The following is an 18,594-nucleotide window of genomic DNA, read 5'->3' on the forward strand; positions in this document are numbered from 1 at the left end:
AGCTTGCTACTACTATAATTGATTTGATGAAAAACAAAATACAGCATTTATTGCCCATTATGTATCAATCAGATTTATTTACCTCACAATAAGCCAGATTCTTACATTATGGTGCTGAAACTTGAACCTACTCTGTCTGAGGTGGAAAGCAGGCCTAACTTTTGAAAGTACCATGCTCGTATTCCTAATAACGTCTCAGATATAATATTTGTAAACAGGGGCAGTTTCGTTGTAAACAAGACACACTGATTTGGCATTGGAGAAATATGATAAGATGAACACACAAGCTGTAATGGTATGCGTGAAGGGCTGAACGAAGTCAGGCGCAGGAGAGCAGATAGTTGGTAGCAAAACGGCGACCCAAAAGCACACGGCACAAACTAACACGAAATACAAATAAGGGTTTAACATAACCCAGCGTAACCAGCCTAAGGTGCGCATTCATGAACAGATAAACAATCACTCACAAACAAACATGGGGGAACAGAGTGTTAATAAATAATGAACAAGTAATTGGGGAATTGAAACCAGGTGTGTAAGACAAGGACAAAACAAATGGAAAATGAGAAGTGGATCGGCGATGGCTAGAAGGCCGGTGACGTCGACCGCCGAACGCTGCCCGAACAAGGAGAGAGGGACCGACTTCGGTAGAAGTCATGACACAGGCCTGTATCTGTCCATACTTAGCCTGTAATTTTTGTAATTTGTGTGTCAGCTAATATGTAAAATGACCTAGAATTGCATGACATTTTTATAAAAGGCATTTTTTTTCTCAGACCTGCAAATACGATGATAGATTCATGCAATGCTTTTACTATAAAGGAGATCTTTCCACCTCTACTCTTGTTCACGGTGGTCTGCGAACCCACAACCTTCTGGCCCGCAGCCCTGTGCACGTCAACATTCCTGTGTTGCCATAAAATGCTTAGAGAACGAAGAACAGTTTCTAAAACTGCATATCTAAGGCTCTGGTCTGTCCAAAAAGTGAGGGTAAAAGGTAAAAATGTTCTCTGCTATTCACTTTGTTTTCATTATTATTTGGGGTATAGGGGAGGGTCACTAGTTTTTTTTCAAGCATTCAGGGAGGGCCCTCCATTTTCATTTCACATCAGATTTTCTCCATGTATTGTTCACTCCCTAACCAGTGATCGGAAGTTCATGTTCAGCAATGTTTCATTGCTTTCAAAGAGATAACTAATAGCAATTGAGTTGCAACAAAAAAAAACTGTGCCACTCACCAGATGATGATCATTTGCAAATGAAGTTTGAAAGAGTGTGAAAGTTAATCTTGAAAAGGGTGTTGCTAACAAATGAGTGACATCCACCTTGAAGTTGATAACAACTGCTGCAGCTGCTGTCGCCATTGTCGCTCTACTACAACACAAGCTAACTAACGTTACTAGTATTAGCATGAGAAAACTGCTGCTTGCGCCACAGATTATTTTCTCTTGCGCTCTCAGTAGTGACCTGTCTAAGCCTTTAAGAAGGCCTAGACACGTCCCTTTTTTTAAACTGTCCCACCCATTGCAAGTCAAAATGTGATTGGTTCACTCCACTGTCACTCCAAGATTCTCCTCTAATACAGTTGAGTCAAAGACAGTACAGTATGAAGCTAAAACTGCTTCTACAATAGTATCTCCAATCACACTTCTAGACAGTGTTATGGTGATGTTGGCTAGCAAAGCTCATGCGTACTAGAAACACTTCTACTAAGGTCGTCTCTCACCAAACTGCCATGTGCAAAGGCACTCCTTCGATATGAAGTTGTTTTGCATGAAAATGAAAACGTGTCAGTTTTTCGCTTTCATGAGGTTGGAGTAATAACATGTTTCAAACTACTTAAGACATTGACTCGAATCTAGGTTGTGCCTTTAGATTGATAAAATGTGCAACTAAGCATCATTTTTCACATCTATCATTGACTTATCAAAGCCCAAACCCCGGCCTTTGGTTGGTTTCGCTCGCGATGTTGCACCTCTGGGTTTAGAAGGCAAAGGCCTTCTGTCCAGCTTCTGAAGGTCAAGCCAATGTCTGGCTGAGCTAGCTATATTGTTTCTACGCAGAGACCACCAAAGAAAATTGTGATTGGATATTTTTTTCTCTTCAGTACTAACCCTTCTCTTTCCAACACAAACTGAAGAGATGAAATCAGAAGATCATTAAAAGCATTGTAAAGATGATATATAAATGACACCATTTTAGTTTAGAAGGCACTCATGATTCCCCACTGCACTTTGTACCATCAAATAATTGCCCTTGAGCTTTGAATAAAGATTCAGTCTCCAAACAATGGCTCATGTTCTTCCTCATTCTCCCTCAGATATCGTGTCAGAGAGGACAGATGTGGACGATGCTCCTATTTCAGAAAGGTCCAGTGAAGGCTCAGTGAAGGAATTCCGGCATGGGAAAACTGGTCATTCCGATTCAAGCATCTCCTACCAGACAGCCTTTATCATTGCAGCAGTGTGTGGCGGACCAATCCTGATCATAACCCTATTCTGTCTCAGTGAGAAGAAGGTAAGATGGATCACCCACTGAACAAGCAATGGTAGTGCCCACCTAAGCTGTCACCCACTGTGCCAACAAGCTGTGAGATAACTATACTGAACAAAAATATAAACGCAACATGCAACAATTTAAAAGGTTTTACTGAGTTACAGTTCATATAAGGAAATCAGTCAATTGAAATCAATTCATTAGGCCCTAATATATGGATTTCACATGATGGGAATACAGATATGCATTTGTTGGTCACAGATATTAAAAAAAAAAGTAAGGGCGTAGATAAGAAAACCAGTCAGTATCTGGTGTGACCACCATTGTCATCATGCAGCGCGACACATATCCTTCGCATAAAGCTGATTGTGTGTGGCCTGTGGAATGTTGTCCCACTCCTCTTCAATAGCTGTGCGAAATTGTTGGATATTGGCGGGAACTGGAACACTCTGTCGTACACGTCAATCCAGAGCATCCCAAACATGCTCAATGGGTGACATGTCTGGTGAGTATGCAGGCCATGGACTGGGACATTTTCATCTTCCAGGAATTGTGTACAGACCTTTGCAACATGGGGCCGTGCATTATCATGCAAAAACATGAGGTGTTGTCGGGGATGAATGGCAAGACAATGAGCCTCAGGATCTCATCACTGTATCTTTGTGCATACAAACTGGCATCGATAAAATGCATTTGTGTTCATGGTCCATAGTTTATGCCTACCCATACCATAAACCAAACGTCATTGGCAGTACATCCAACCGACCTCACAACCGCAGACCACGTGTAACCACACCAGCCCAGGACCTGCACGTCCTGCTTCGTAAGGGTGGGCTTATTTTCAGGCAAGTGAGGGCTGCCCTTGGAGCCAACTACCTTGGTGCCAATGTGAAACCGATGAGCAAAGGTGCATTGGCACAATATGGGCAGTTTACATGGGTCTAATGTTTTAACCCTCATTGGGCCCACATTGTGCCAATGTGGGCATTGTTTGCTGGGAAAAGATGAGATTATTTCAAGCAAAGTGAGGGCTGCCCTCACAAGATATGGGCTGCCCACACTGAGACACACTGGGGCAATGCCTTGGGGGCCAATGTGGAGTCGATGAGGAAAGGCACATCGGCGAATGTGGGCAGCCTGCTTGAGGCCAATATTTTAGACCGCATTGTGTTAATCTGGACATCTTTGCTGGGTTAGTGCTTAATGCAAATTTGATGAAACACTAAAAACAGCCTGAATCGATTTCAGTAACAGTTCATTCTGTAATGCTGTGTCAGATGGTATTCTTTTGGTATTTCAAAATGACGTGGTAATTGACACGTTTTGCACTGTCTTCAAAGAATTCCCTGCCATTGATAACATACAATTGTGTTTGTTGTCCGTACCTTATGCCTGCTCATACCATAACCCCGCTGCCACCATGGGGCTCTCTGTTCACAATGTTGACATCAGCAAACTAATTGCCCACACTTCACCATACACGTGGTCTGCAATTGTGAGGCTGGTTGTACGTACTGCCAAATTCTCTAAAACAGCGTTGGAGGCGGCTTATGGTAGAAAAATTAACATTAAATGATCTGGCAACAGCTCTGGCGGACATTCCTGCAGTCAGCTTGCCAATTGCACACTCCCTCAAAACGTGAGTCATCTGTGGCATTGTGTTGTTTGACAAAACTGCACAATTTAGAGTGGTCTTTTTTTGTCCCCAGCACAAGGTGCAGAATCATATTCCTGATATGCCACACCTATCACCTATCTTGCCAAAGGAGAAATGCTCAATAACAGGGATATAAACAAATTTGTGCACAAAATGTGAGAGAAATAAGCTTTATGTGCGAATGGAACATTTCTGGGATCTTTTATTTCAGCTCATGAAACATGGGACCAACACTTTACATGTTGCGTTTATATTTTTGTTCAGTGGTAGTTTACATCTACCTCTAACAGTGGGGGAAAACCATGCTAACCCTTCCCTCTCTAATTCCTAAATGAAAATCGAATTACATTTTTCTTCTTCCAGAGACTCCAAGCCCTTCTCCACAGTACCAGCATAATTGAAAACCAGAGGTACATTTATTTAATTATATCCTTAAATGTCATGGTGGTAAAAACAGAAAACGTAATGAACAGTGGAGTCCTTTGAAGACTATTTACACTAATCAACGCGGCACTATTGCTAGGCAACAACAACCTCAACACAAACATTATGGCATTGGTGTGCTACAGCTACAGAAATTGTCAGGTGATGAACTCATTGTTTTGGCTCAAGATCATTTGCAACTTATAATTTCCTCTAAAGTTATCTGGAAACCTACATTATAGACTATAGAAATGTTAGACAGCAGCATTTATTGGTATGTTCAGTGTTATCCTAGTGAACCTGGTGTCCATCCCTATGTCCAGATCAATAAATGTATTGTTCCAGATAATTGATTAGGGTAAAACTGCAGAAATGGTCTGTTGCAACTTAGGTAGCCTATATTTACATAATGAATATGATACCTCACCCTCACAATGCCATTGACTAGTCTGCACTGAAACCTAACCCGTGTAATATGTTCCACAGAGCATGCAGCAGCATCGAGGACGTTGAGCTACAATATTGTAAAGCCAAGGAGTGAGAGAGCTGGTAAGAGCCACTACCCTTCCTTCACACTTCTTCAGTGAGAGTGAAATGCAAAATGTTTTATGGATGTCATTAGAGAAGATCTGAAGAGTTTCATTCCAAAACGCTATATATCAATTTTCATAAATATTGGTAAATTAGGTTTTATTGTTTGATGGTTTCATTTCAGAGAGACAAATAATAATGTTTTTTGCTAAATGCTATCCGCCACAGTCAAATGTAACAAAATATAAAAATGTTGATAAATCCACAAATGATACTTAATAAAAAGGGTGTAAAACAAATATTCAATACAGAAAAATGAGATCTGTATGTAAAACATTTACATTTTACATTTTGAGATTTTGGGACTATACGGTTCCATCTGCAAAAAGATGATTCTGAGATAATTGGCTTTAAAGTTCTGAACCCATATTGGTTTGAATGGTGCTAGAAATGTTTATTTTGAACTTAACAACATGAATTGGGGTATTTAGAGTATTATATAAATAGAGAACATTAAACAGAACAAGGCAATGTCAATAGCTAAATTTGGACACAAACGCAGATAGAACCTCTCGATTTTAGTCATTTAGCATATGCTGTTATCCAGAGTGACTACAGTAAGTGCAATGATCTTAAGATAGATAGGGCAGACTACCACTATCACAGTCAAATACACAGGATACGAACATTCCATTCCAGCTAAACAATCTAAAATCTATTAATAAAAAAAAATGAGAACAGTTATGTTTTACACACACATGGATTTCACATAAGCAATTATTTCTGATGAAAAAACACAAATGTGAAAAAAAATGTGGAAATACAATCTTGAACCCTTGGTTTTGTTTTGAGTCTTTCATTTCAAATGGTATTTATGTGTCTCAATTACTCAAGAAGGGTATCTGGGATTGTGGCCCCATATTTTGGATTGACTGGACCCCTATTGAGATCGGAGAGAAACAGTGTAATACTATGACTAGGGACCTGTGTTTAGGACAATGATGTCACATGACCTGGATTCTAACTTTTATTTAAAGCTTTGTCAACCAACTGTCCCTTTTCTTTGCGTCAATTGGTCCAGCATCAACCTCAGACATTTAATTTCCTTTTTGTTGTAATTCTCTTTTCTACACACTGCTTATAATAAAAGGTTAAAATCTAGGTAATGTCACATGATAGCCCATAACCAGAGGTGTAAAGTAACTAATTACAACTACCCTTGTTGCTGTAATTTAGTAGATTTTCCGAGAACTTGTACTTTTGAGTATTTTTCAGTAATTGTATTTCTACTGAGTAAAATGTAATTAAAGTACTGTACATGTTTACATTTTTTGAATGGAAAAGATAATGTGTTGCAACGTTCAGTTAACCATAATGTTTTTATTTAAACTCAATTAATTTTACTCTGAGTAACATCTCTCACTCTCTCTCTCTCTCTCTCTCTGTAGGATTGGTTTTACCTTCCGGTAAGAGATCAACAACCACGCAATTCATCAAACAAGAGAAGACATGGAAATTTGGCAACTATTTCCCTCTTGTGAAAGTTTTCCATTAATGTATATAAATATAAAAAAATGTCTAAAGGCACCTATTTTTATACAAATTAAGTTTATATTGCTTGAAATATTTAACAGAGAATCTTATGCTCTCCAATATCTGCATGCTTCCCTTTTTTCTGTCAAAAAGGTTTGAGTGAATATATCTGTTACACACAACGTTAACTTGCCTCTCAAAGACTGTTTGGACAGTTTCATGCACACCACACACACAGCTTTGATCTTCCATGAAATAGAATGGACCAAACATTCCTCCAAGTTTTGACCTAGTAGCCATCAGCGCAACAGTGCAAGTCAATATTAAACTAAAGGAAGTCTTTCCATGTGACTGAAAGAGTCTCATGACATTGTTCAATGGAGTTGGGCCCATGAGCCAAAGCAATACAAGGTGTCATCACCTCAAGTGGACAGAGGATGTATTTTTGGGGATCAATAGATTAAATACAAACAGATTAAATACAAACAGAACACCCATAGTTATTTGTTTTGAGTGTACTCCCTACATGCCATGCAGCATACTAGATTCATTTGACTTCTGATATTCTCTTGTTTTATCCCTACCAAATGAAGATAAGGATTTCAACCTGTCTCTCATGCCATGATGCCAATGAAATTGTGTTATAAAACGGGTAATTTGGATACTGGATGCTGATTGGTTGATAAGAGTTAGTTATTCACAATAATACACAACAAATGCCAATTCCATTTTAATTATCATTGTGCATCCGCTGTCCCACAGCTTAGCCAGGCAATTCATAAACTTTATATCACAGTAAAAAAAAGCATCTACACATTATTTCCCTTTACTTCTAGCCTATCATTTGATTTTCAACAGCGGAGGTTTAAACATCCTTGTTTATTATTGCTTGAAATGTTTTAGACTATAGGATACCTAATCTTACGCTATCAAAGTTAGACAATATCGGCCTACTTCCCCTTTAATTGTGAAAAAGGTTTGAGGGAATTTGTCAGTAATTATTGTACACCAGTGGTCACCAACCTTTTGAGTCAAGATCACTTTGTCAAAATGCAAGCAGAGATCTACTGCTTGGATTATTTTCAACATAACTTAAAAAATGTAAGCCTATGCAACATCAACCTATTAAAAACAGTACTGTCGCAGTAAGGTTTGTGTAGTAGGCTATAGGGCCAATACATTATCACTGCATATTGTCTTTGCTTGAATTGCCTTGCCAATTAATTGTTGTTCAGACCATTTAAAAAAATGATATTTCAATATTTGAGGTAGGCAACATGATCACACCAGGTAATACATCTTTTTATTTTACTGGGCTGATGGTGCCTGCATCTGATGGTCAGTCTCAGTGGAGGGAGAGCTGCAGACTGAGGGTCCGCCTCTCAACGTCCCTCCGCTCTCCCTTTTCTATGAACAGAGAAAGTGAAATATTCCTTGATATTAAAAAGAGACCAAAGCCGCTAATAATAACAAAACAAGCTTATCGATACACTTCCCTACTCATTCATTAGAGCTCCAGTATTGGTTGTAGTGCAAGTGTTAAATTCCCCAGCAAGAAAATAAAAAATGGTCGCTGAAACAGAAAGGGGAAGTTACAGTCACTGACAACAACCAAACAAAACAAGTGAGGTTTTTGGAGGGGTTTGGAAAGACACTGTGGACATGAGGGTGTCCACAGAAAGTTGACTACTGTGACCTAAAATACACCCACAATGAGCGCCCACTAAATTAGCCCAAGAAGAAGCAAAAACCAAAGAAAATACACAGCAAACGTAAAGAGGAACCAACCCAAAAAGCGGAGCAAAATGAAAACAGGGACGATCAGATAAAGGCTTGTTTGTCTAGAAATCAAAATAGGGAGCGCCAAAGAAAGGTGTTGAGCCTCCGCCTCCGTAACATGAACTGGCTCATAAAAACAGCAGCTCCTTACAGTATTCATTGACAGTCTCTCTCTAGTCATGGTTTTAAAAGTTTGGAAATCTCACAGTATCAACTTTGCTGTAGCTTTTTTTTAATGCCTGCTACATTACTGCAGAGAAATCGGAGCAATCCGATTGGCCAGCGGTAGGCCTATAGTGCACTTGATTTGCTCTCCGGCCCGCCAGGAAGGCGGATTTGTACCTTCAGACACATGAAATGGTTCCACAGAGTTCTAGAGGGGAAGCACCCCCTTCTTTATTACAATGACATCTGTGTTTTGACCTGCACATGTCTCCCAGTGAGGATAGTAGTCATTTGCACAACAGTGCAAGTCAACATTAAACTCAATGAAGTGTTCCCATGTGACTGAACGAGTCTCATGACATTGTTGAAAGGAGTTGGGCTCTTGAGCCAAAGTGATACCAGGGCTGCGGTCCAAATATGTTAATTTTACCCGGTCATCCCTCGCGCTAGCCTCTTTCCCTCAGGGGAATCCCCGTCAAAACCGGATCCAGTTTGATTGCCATCTTAAGTGGAGGTCCAGTTCACAAACGTTGAAGATAAGGTTTCAACCCGTCTCTCATGCCATGATGCTCTGATTAGGGTTGAATGGCGGGAGCCCAGTTACCGAGATTTACATCCCAAAACCACTCCCTTTTCCCAGGATGAATAACTGTGAGAAACCGGTAAATTATAATAAATTATTCATATGAACAGCGTGGTGTGAAATGGAACTGTTAAATTCAGTGTCGCAACTTTGGTTTTAGAAATTCTTTTTTTTTTAATCCAGTCTGATAAACACTCCAAACAGCCTACCCGACCGCTCGGGGACATCCACATGGTCCTAAAGCACACCGTTGTCTCGTTTTGTATCACATTCCAATGATAAAACTGGGGAGGACAATAATGCCATTTCAGAATGTGGGGGATGACATGTCCCCCCGTCCACAGTGAAAGTTACGCCCCTTGTTAAATGATATGTGATGTCTAAATCTGGCTTCTCTACGGCCTCAGCATGATGAATTATCAACACTCAGGGTGAGAACAGACAACCCATCTTAGTATGGAGTGCAGTTCCCAATGCATGTAGACCTATCATCTCCTCATGGTAACTTTTTGTCTTGTGACAGGTAGGCCTACATTTGCTGCAGCATAGTCTATGCTAGAGTAATATATAAGACCGATTCCGCATCTAATTTACCCATCTCCATCTGGCTTTAGGGGACACCTTATTTTTTAATTGTAAAGATTATATATTTTTTGAATTGCACCTGCAGAGTTTTAAAACAACCTGTCACTCTATCATTGCTTTAAATCAGTACACACGCAAGCGCTCTCTCACAGTCTTACTCTAACAATTCCATTCAAATTGCATCCAAAATAGATAATCCTGTTCTACATTGATATATACCCCTTTAAATAGATTTCCTAGCCTACCTCTGACAGGTAATAAATTCAATGCAGTATTAGCCTTATATTTAGCTAATTAATTATGGGTTATGCATAATAAACGTATAGCCTCTGTCTCTTCCGCAATACCCACACACCTGTGCTCCGCTGGCCTCTATCCTTAAAACCACTCTTTAGCTCTTGAAGTCAAATGCAGGAAAAGCTAGACTAGAATAGCTTGCTGCACATATTTTTTTCTTCATTTCTTATACCAATAGACTATTCGAAGAGGGACGCAAGCTCTTGTTTGCTGAATGTTAAAAACAGCAGCCAATATAACTCATGGGTAGTTTGAAAAAAGGGCGAACATGCGATGGCGGTAGGCTATAGCAGTTACTTATTTAGATCCATAACCATTCAATCGTCATGAAGAGAAGTGAAATCCTTCTGCATCTAATTCTAGTCCTATATTTCAAAATTAAAATCAGATCCACTAGCCTATACTTGTAACTTTGTAGGCTGCATGTGCAGCACCAGAATCAAATGTTCTCTCCCTGCTTTATCGGGTGCTGACGTGTTGCACCCTCGACAACTGTGATTATTATTATTTGACCATGCTGGTCATTTATGAACTTTTGAAAATCTTGGCCATGTTCTGTTATAATCTCCACCTGGCACAGCCAGAAGAGGACTGGCCACCCCTCATAGCCTGGTTCCTCTCTAGGTTTCTTCCTAGGTTTTGGCCTTTCTAGGGAGTTTTTCCTAGCCACCGTGCATCTACACCTGCATTGCTTGCTGTTTGGGGTTTTAGGCTGGGTTTCTGTACAGCACTTTGAGATATCAGCTGATGTAAGAAGGGCTATATAAATACATTTGATTTGATTTGATATCATGGTTTGAACAATGTGCGTAATTCCAGTCTATTTAACACAGTATAATACAATGCAGTACAGCAGTGGTGTAAAGTACTTAAGTTAGTTCTTAAGTCGTTTTTTGGAGTATCTGTACTTTACTTTACTATTTATATTTTTGACAAATGTTACTTTTACTTCACTACATACAATTTCCCTGACACCCAAAAGTACTCATTTATATTTTTTATGCTTAACAGGACAGAAAATGACCCAATTCATACACTTATCAAGAGAACATCCCTGGTCATCCCTACTGCTTCTAATCTGGCGGACTCAGTGTTGGAGTGTGCCCCTGGCTATCCCCCCCCCCCCAAATAAAACAAGACATTCAGTGCAATCTGGTTTGCTTAATATTAGGAATTTGAAATGATTCATCCTTTTACTTTTATTTTGACACTTTTTATTTTAATTTTATATTATTTAACTAGGCAAGTCAGTTAAGAACAAAGTCTTATTTACAATGATGGCCGACCAAAAGGCAAAAGGCCTCCTGCGGGGACGGGTGCTGGGATTAAAAATAAAAAATAAAATAAAAATATAGGACAAAACACACATTACGAGAAGAGAGACACCACAACACTACATAAAGAGAGACCTAAGACAACAACATAGAATGGCAGCAACACATGACAACACAGCATAGTAGTAACACAACCTGACAACAACATGTCATGGCAGCAGCACAAAACATGGTACAAACATTATTGGGCAAAGACAACAGCAGAAATGGCAAGAAGGTAGAGATAACAATACATCAGGTGAAGCAGCCACAACTGTCAGTAAGAGTGTCCATCATTGAGTCTTTGAATGAAGAGATGTTGATAAAACTGTCCAGTTTGAGTGTTTTATGCAGCTCGTTCCAGTCGCTAGTTGCAGCGAATTGAAAAGAGGAGCGATGCAGGGATATGTGTGCTTGAGGGACCTTTAACAGAATGTGACTGGGAGAACGGGTGTTGTATGTGGAGGATGAGGGCTGCAGTAGGTATCTCAGATAGGGCGGAGTGAGGCCTAAGAGGGTTTCATAAATAAGCACCCACCTGGAAGAATCTTTTTTCGGGAGGCAGATTCCTTGTAGAAAATCCAAGCTAGCTAGCTGACGTAGCAGATCTCGGTCCACCTTTTTTTTCCACGTGGAAAAGGAAGTCATTACCTAGCTATAGCTCTTCAGTTTCAGTATATCTCTTCACTTTACCCTTGTGTGGAGTTTATGTTTTTGTTATTCACCCAATGTTCGCAGGTCTGATGAACCCACAACATTATTGGGTTTTTAAAACAATACAGCCATAACAATTTACGTAAAAATACCTAATACTTTGATGTTGACTCATATCAATTACAAGCAATATAGATATTATACGTGGTTAATTTTTTTTACCATTTACATCTGATATTTTTGAATTTTTTTATAAAATGTGATTTTTGTAAACAACAATCAATTATAATCAAGATATTGGTGGAATAAATCATGTTTATCTTGAACAAATATAAATGAAACAAGGTTTTCATCACTATTGATGTTTATTGCTTTGAACTGAACAAATTGAAAGGACAAATTTTACAATCAGTATTTTATGGAAATTATAAATGAGCCCCATTGAACACAAATTATGGACGGTCTACACATCACATGAGAGACAGAGTTTTACTGTGTGTGTTGAAAATGTATTTCTTACACATGATGCATGTGTACTGTGTCTTCCTGTCCTTCTTGGGTCCACACACATCGCAACGCTTCTTCTTGTTGCTACAGGCTGCAATCTAGAGTGATGAAAACACTTAGTTCAGGAATATTACTAACATCTTACTCACTCACTCACTCACTCACTCACTCACTCACTCACTCACTCACTCACTCACTCACTCACTCACTCACTCACTCACTCACTCACTCACTCACTCACTCACTCACTCACTCACTCACTCACATATATATAGTTACAGCAGGCCAAGGTAGGAGAGTCAGACACACACAAATGCAACATCACTCACACTTACTTCCGGTATTGGAGTTGTTGGTTCTGTGGATTGGGCGGATTGGGCACCAGCATCCTCCTCCTGAATCCTCCTCACGATGGCTGCAGAAGCTGGGGTCCTTGGGATATGTTGCCTCCTCTGGATTTGTGGTCTTACCAATGCCTTGACCAGCTTCTCGAGAAAGAGCCGTCTCCACCGGAGCTTCCCTCTGTTAAAATCTGGGTTCAACGCCATCCAGATGACAAACGCGTTGTAGGGCGAGATGTCCAAGATGTTGAAGAATATGACAAGTGGCCAGCGTAGGGTTCTTCTTTTGCAGCTGTAGCCAGTCACCAGCTTGTATAAGTTGTCCTCCCCTCCTTTTGTAGCATTGAAATCCCTTATGATTTCTGTTAATGTTCCTGGCCAGAGATTCTCCCATCCTTACGCAGCGTACTCATGAGGACCACATTTTTTGCCTTTCTTTGGCACGTGGGACACTAAGGACGTGCTGGTCGTGAACACAAACTTAGAGGAATTGATAGGCCTGTTCCGTGTATTCAACAGCTGAAGTGGGAACTTTGACTTGTTTTTTTTATACTGTTCCTACCATCATCAGCTTCCTCTTGAGGAGGTCCTGCCCCGGGTTGTGTGAAGTAAAAGTTATTTCATGTGATGTTGTGGCCATCGAGTCCCTGTGTCTTGTCGAGGACAACCCGCATCCCTTGGTTTTTCTCAGGGGCTCCTTCATCTGGCTTCCCCGTATACACTTGCAAGTTCCGAGCCCAGGGTTGTAAAACAGGGGAGGCTGTTCCACCGACTTGTCCCACACTGACCTGATTGCAGCTAGCTTGTCTCTCTGCCGCCGAGCGGGTCTGGTGTCTCGGTTATCGATGCAGATAATCCTGGAAATAATGTGGAAGTTTTCCAGAGACATTATTGCACTGAAAGGTTCTCTGCCAGTTTCTGCATCCCACAGGGAATCTGTGGATTCCCCATTGGATCTGAACACACCAGCAAGGATAAGAATCCCAAAGTATGCATTTAAATGAGTTTGGTCAATCTCCTTCCATCTCTCTCCAAAAACACGCCTTCCCTCCAAATTAGTGCAGTCCAGAATGATTTTCTGGATGGTGTCTGGGATGAACAGTTCAAAATTAGACTTTATGTCCTGCACATGAGTAACCACCATCAGCGTTGGCCCTGGTATCCTTCTTATCACATTGGCAGCCATGCCGGGTGGCTCATTCCATGGGCCAGAAGACTATTCAATTTCACAATTTTTGGACATCCATATTTCTCCTCGTGCAGGCTGCTGATGAGCTGGTTGCTGATGGGCTGGTCCTGGGGCTGGCTAAGGGTCAATCTTATCCTCCTGATCCTCATATTTGGGAAAATTCTTCATCTTCCAAAGTGGAAGATGCTCCTTCCACACTAGCTTCTCTCTCTTTCTAAGGCCCTCTGAGCAGAGATTATTTTTGCCAAATTGATTGATTGTGGTAAGGAGCCACACATTTTGCACCTGGCTGGGGTAGAGTGTGGGAAAATACTGAATTTTTTACAATGTATCGAAATAAAGTATCGAAATAACATTGTGCAGGTTCGCGCAAGATATTGTGTAGTTTCACACACTACAAAGGGTAAAGAGTGTGAGAAAAGCAGGAGACAGACAGGTTATTGGTGCTATGTTGAAACAGAAGGCCCAGGGAGGAGGAAGACAGAGTGAAGACACACAGCAAACCTTTTTGTTTCATTTTGACTTGTTTTCAGCTATACACACACTTTTCCACACTTTTATTACCCTTGGGTCCAGTGGACCCGAACACCACATATGTAATAAAAACGTGTAGGAAGGTGCACAGTGTGCACTCAATGAAAATGTGTTATATTACATGTTCTTCACAGAAAATGAGTCAAGGCCAATGAGTCTCAAGTTGAAAAAAGTATTAATTGTATAATTTTTTCTGTTAGTCAACATGAAAATGGGTCCCTCAGATCCAAAAACCACACAAGGGTTAAGTGCATTTATTTTTGATACTTAAGTGTTTTAAAACCAAATACTCCTAGACTCTTTTAATCAAGTAGAATTTTACTGGGTGACTTTCACTTGAGTCATTTTCCATTAAGGTATCTTTACTTTTTCTCAAGTATGACAATTGGGTACTTTTTCCACCACTGCAGTACATTAATACAGTTCACACTCAAAAACATTAGCCTACTGGAGCTAGTTTCTTGTATTTACCCAAGTGAGCATGTAGCTAGCTACACCTATGGGCTTTTATATTGTTCTGTTCTGTTGTGTGTAATGTGCAGTAGCCTAGATCATATATAGATCATGTATTGGATAACGCCACAATCATTTGGGCTCTTTTGGGCTTGGGCTCATTAAATGTCTTTATTGTAGGGCTCATAAAATGTATTTCATGTATGGCTCATCAGCCTCAGGTAGCATCAGGCTTGAATTTTCGATCAAAGCTCTAATCAAATCCAGACACAGGCCTATTTATATGCATTATAATTCTTTTGAATGACCCTTCCGGTTTTGGTGGGAAATACCGGGTTGTCCGGAAGAAAATTAATTTATTCTCTGGGTGGAACATTTGTAAAATGTTTAACCCTAGCGCTGATGCCAATGAAAGTGTATGTTATAAAATGGGTAATTTGGATATTGGATGCTGATTGGTTGATATGCGTTATTCACGATTATTAATTTGAATTATTAAACATTTTAATTATCACTGTGCATCCACTGTCCCACAGCCCAGCCAGGCAATTCATAAACTTATCTCCACTAAAAAACATTTCCTATTACTTCTAGCCTTTCATTTGATTTTCACAAGCGGGGGTTTGTATAAGCCTTGCTGTCTGCCTCTCCAATCTGTGCAACAATGTTGCAATAGAAATCAAATCAACATTTATTGCCATAGTTGAAGTTGTTTGTAGAGCCGTCAACATGAGGGGTGTTGTACAAAACAATATCATCACTGATTGGATCATCTCTAACCAATCAGAGTATCAAAACGCTGCTTTACCCAAGTGTTCTGGCTCTGGCCCAACCCATCAGTTTCTGGGACAAATCAGAACGGTTAGAATGCGTTTGCGTTCTAGAAATCGTCAAGGAGGTACTCAGATCCAGCCTCATTGCAGAGAAGAAACATATTGTCCGTTGGTGTGGCATAGCGTTTGGCTATGAGTTTGATTAGCAAGCCAACCTTAGCAGTGGTTTATTCACAATAATCCAATGGTTCTCATGCCTTATTGCTTAAATAACCTTCTCTGTCAGTTTGTATACTTCTGTTTGTGAAGTAAGGGAATACATTTTAAGTTCTGATAATTGATGACTGTGTTGAGAAACTTTTACTAGCATTAGGCTTAGACACTTAAATAGAAACTGCAATTCGATTTTCAGTATGTTACCTAAATTCTGAAATATTTCAATATTGCTTGTGTTTCACCATCAGATTATGCTTTATTTCTGAGAAATGGGATCATTCAACACAATGTATTAGATAATGGTAAACCACAGGATCATGTATGTATTAGATAATGGTAAGTCCCAAGGTCATGTATGTATTAGTATTATATAATGGTAAGCCCCAGGATCATATATGTACTACTTTAATTCTGTATAAAATCATAGTAATAATAATAAAAAATGATTGTTAAGATTGACACGGACCTGTTAAATATTTGGACTCTTATGTACAATTGCAGTAAATTGAAGTTGAGGGGTGGTCTGTTTATATTGGTCCATTATTCCTTGCTTTATACAGGTAGACCCTCATGTTTTAGGCCGAATTTCGATCTGATCCGCACTAGATCTGCGTTATAGCTAGCTTGAGTCGACATTTAAAGGTAATACCTGATTGATCCGGCATCTGCAGCATTTACTGTGAGTGCAATCTCTGCAAAAGCGGGAACATTGTCTTTAAAAGCGGCAATATCTACATGAGCAATCAGATTGAATCCTGGTCTTAGTGTCTTAATGCAGAAAGAACATTATATTAAAGGAATCATCAATACAATTGGACTGATTAATGGTTTTGCCATTTATTGTGATGATTCTGATCTGTTCGTTATTGCTTTGATGTCTTGTATCCTATGCAAATGTCATGAAGGTGTACGATTACTTTAATAATACAAAATAATGGAAATATAGCAAGTACCCTTTTGGAGCAGACCTCACAAAACACGTATTATGCAAAAACTTAAGAAGCTTCTTAAAGGAAAGGTTAACTCATTTTGAATGTTTTCTCGTGTATTTGAATTGTTGGCGGTCAAGCACGCAGAAATCCGGCAGGATGTGATCAAGTCGCTCTCACTACATTGGAAGTTTTTTCAAATAGAACCTTTATTTAACTAGGCAAGTCAGTTAAAGAACAAATTCTTATTATCAATGACGGCCTACCCCGGCCAAAATCAGACAATGCTGGGCCAAACTGTTATAATCTCAACCAGGCACAGCCAGAAGAGGACTTTGATGTCAAAACTCGGGAGGATGTATTCTCTCAAATGAGTCATTGATCATATTTTTGCTTTGATCCTTCCTCAAGAAATGTTTTATTTAATAGAGGGTCTAGCACATTTTTATTATTTATCTGCCTCTTTAGACCAGGGTGTATTAAATGGTGCCGTTGCCAGATATACAGTTGAAGTCAGAAGTTTACAAACACCTTAGCCAAATACATTTAAACTCAGTTTTTCACAATTCCTGACATTTAATCCTAGTAAAAAGTGCCTGTTTTAGGTCAGTTAAGATCACTACTTTATTTTAAGAATGTGAAATGTCAGAATAATAGTGGAGAGAATTATTTATTTAAGCTTGTATTTCTTTCATCACATTCCCAGTCGGTTAGAAGTTTACATACACTTAATTAGTATTTGGTAGCATTGCCTTTAAATTGTTTAACTTGGGTCATACGTTTCGGGTAGGCTTCCACAAGCTTCCCACAATAAGTTGGGTGAATTTTGGCCCATTCCTCCTGACAGAGCTGGTGTAACTGAGTCAGGTTTGTAGGCCTCCTTGCTCGCACACGCTTTTTCAGTTCTACCCAAAACATTTTCTATAGGATTGAAGTCAGGGCTTTTTGATGGCCACTCCAATACCTTGACTTTGTTGTCCTTAAGCCATTTTTCCATAACTTTGGAAGTATGCTTGGAGTCATTGTCCATTTGGAAGACCCATTTGCGACCAAGCTGTAACTTCCTGACTCATGTCCTGAGATGTTGCTTCAATATATCCACATACTTTTCCTACCTCATGATGCCATCTATTTTGTGAAGTGCACCATTCCCTCTTCACGACTATCTTGGTGTGTTTGGACCGTGATTGTTTGTTTGTGATGTGGACACCAAGGAACTTGAAACTCTCGACCCGCTCCACTACAGCCCTGTCGATGTTAATGGGGGGCTGTTTGGCCTGCCTTTTCCTTTTCCACGATCAGCTCCTTTGTCTTGCTCACACTGAGGGAGAGGTTGTTGTCCTGGCACTACACTGCCAGGTCTCTGACCGCCTCCCTATAGGCTGTCTCATTGTTTTCGGTAATCAGGCCTACCATTGTTGTGTTGTCAGCACAACAGTGGGGGGACAGAGCAAGCACCCCTGAGGGGCCCCAGTGTTGAGGATCAGCATGGCAGACATGTTGTTGCCTACCTTTACCACCTGGGGGCGGCCCGTCAGGAAGTCCAGGATCCAGTTTCAGAGGGAGGTGCTTAGTCCCAGGATTCTTAGCTTAGTCGGGGGTACGCCAAATAAAAATGTGATTCACATTTTAAATA

The 18,594-nt window shown here is 40.0% G+C and overlaps 1 protein-coding gene across 3 annotated transcripts in view; it reads left to right on the forward strand.

Annotated features, from left to right (window-relative positions):
• The window catches only part of LOC106565101 (uncharacterized), a 57,595-nt gene extending 41,107 nt beyond the window's left edge, over positions 1–16,488 (forward strand). For 2 of the 3 annotated variants that reach the window (XM_014131825.3, XM_045691512.2), the window contains exons 8-11: positions 2,321–2,517; positions 4,517–4,563; positions 5,063–5,125; positions 6,556–16,488. In XM_014131825.3, the coding sequence (XP_013987300.1) occupies positions 2,321–2,517; positions 4,517–4,563; positions 5,063–5,117 (299 nt within the window). In that variant the 3' untranslated portion in view covers positions 5,118–5,125; positions 6,556–16,488. The remainder of the gene's footprint in view (positions 1–2,320; positions 2,518–4,516; positions 4,564–5,062; positions 5,126–6,555) is intronic. The other variant, XM_082959134.1, reaches the window with a different exon arrangement.
• The last annotated feature ends 2,106 nt before the right edge of the window (positions 16,489–18,594 follow it).

This window comes from Salmo salar, chromosome 12 (genome assembly GCF_965601325.2).
Source record: "Salmo salar chromosome 12, fSalSal1, whole genome shotgun sequence".
NCBI lineage: Eukaryota > Metazoa > Chordata > Actinopteri > Salmoniformes > Salmonidae > Salmo > Salmo salar.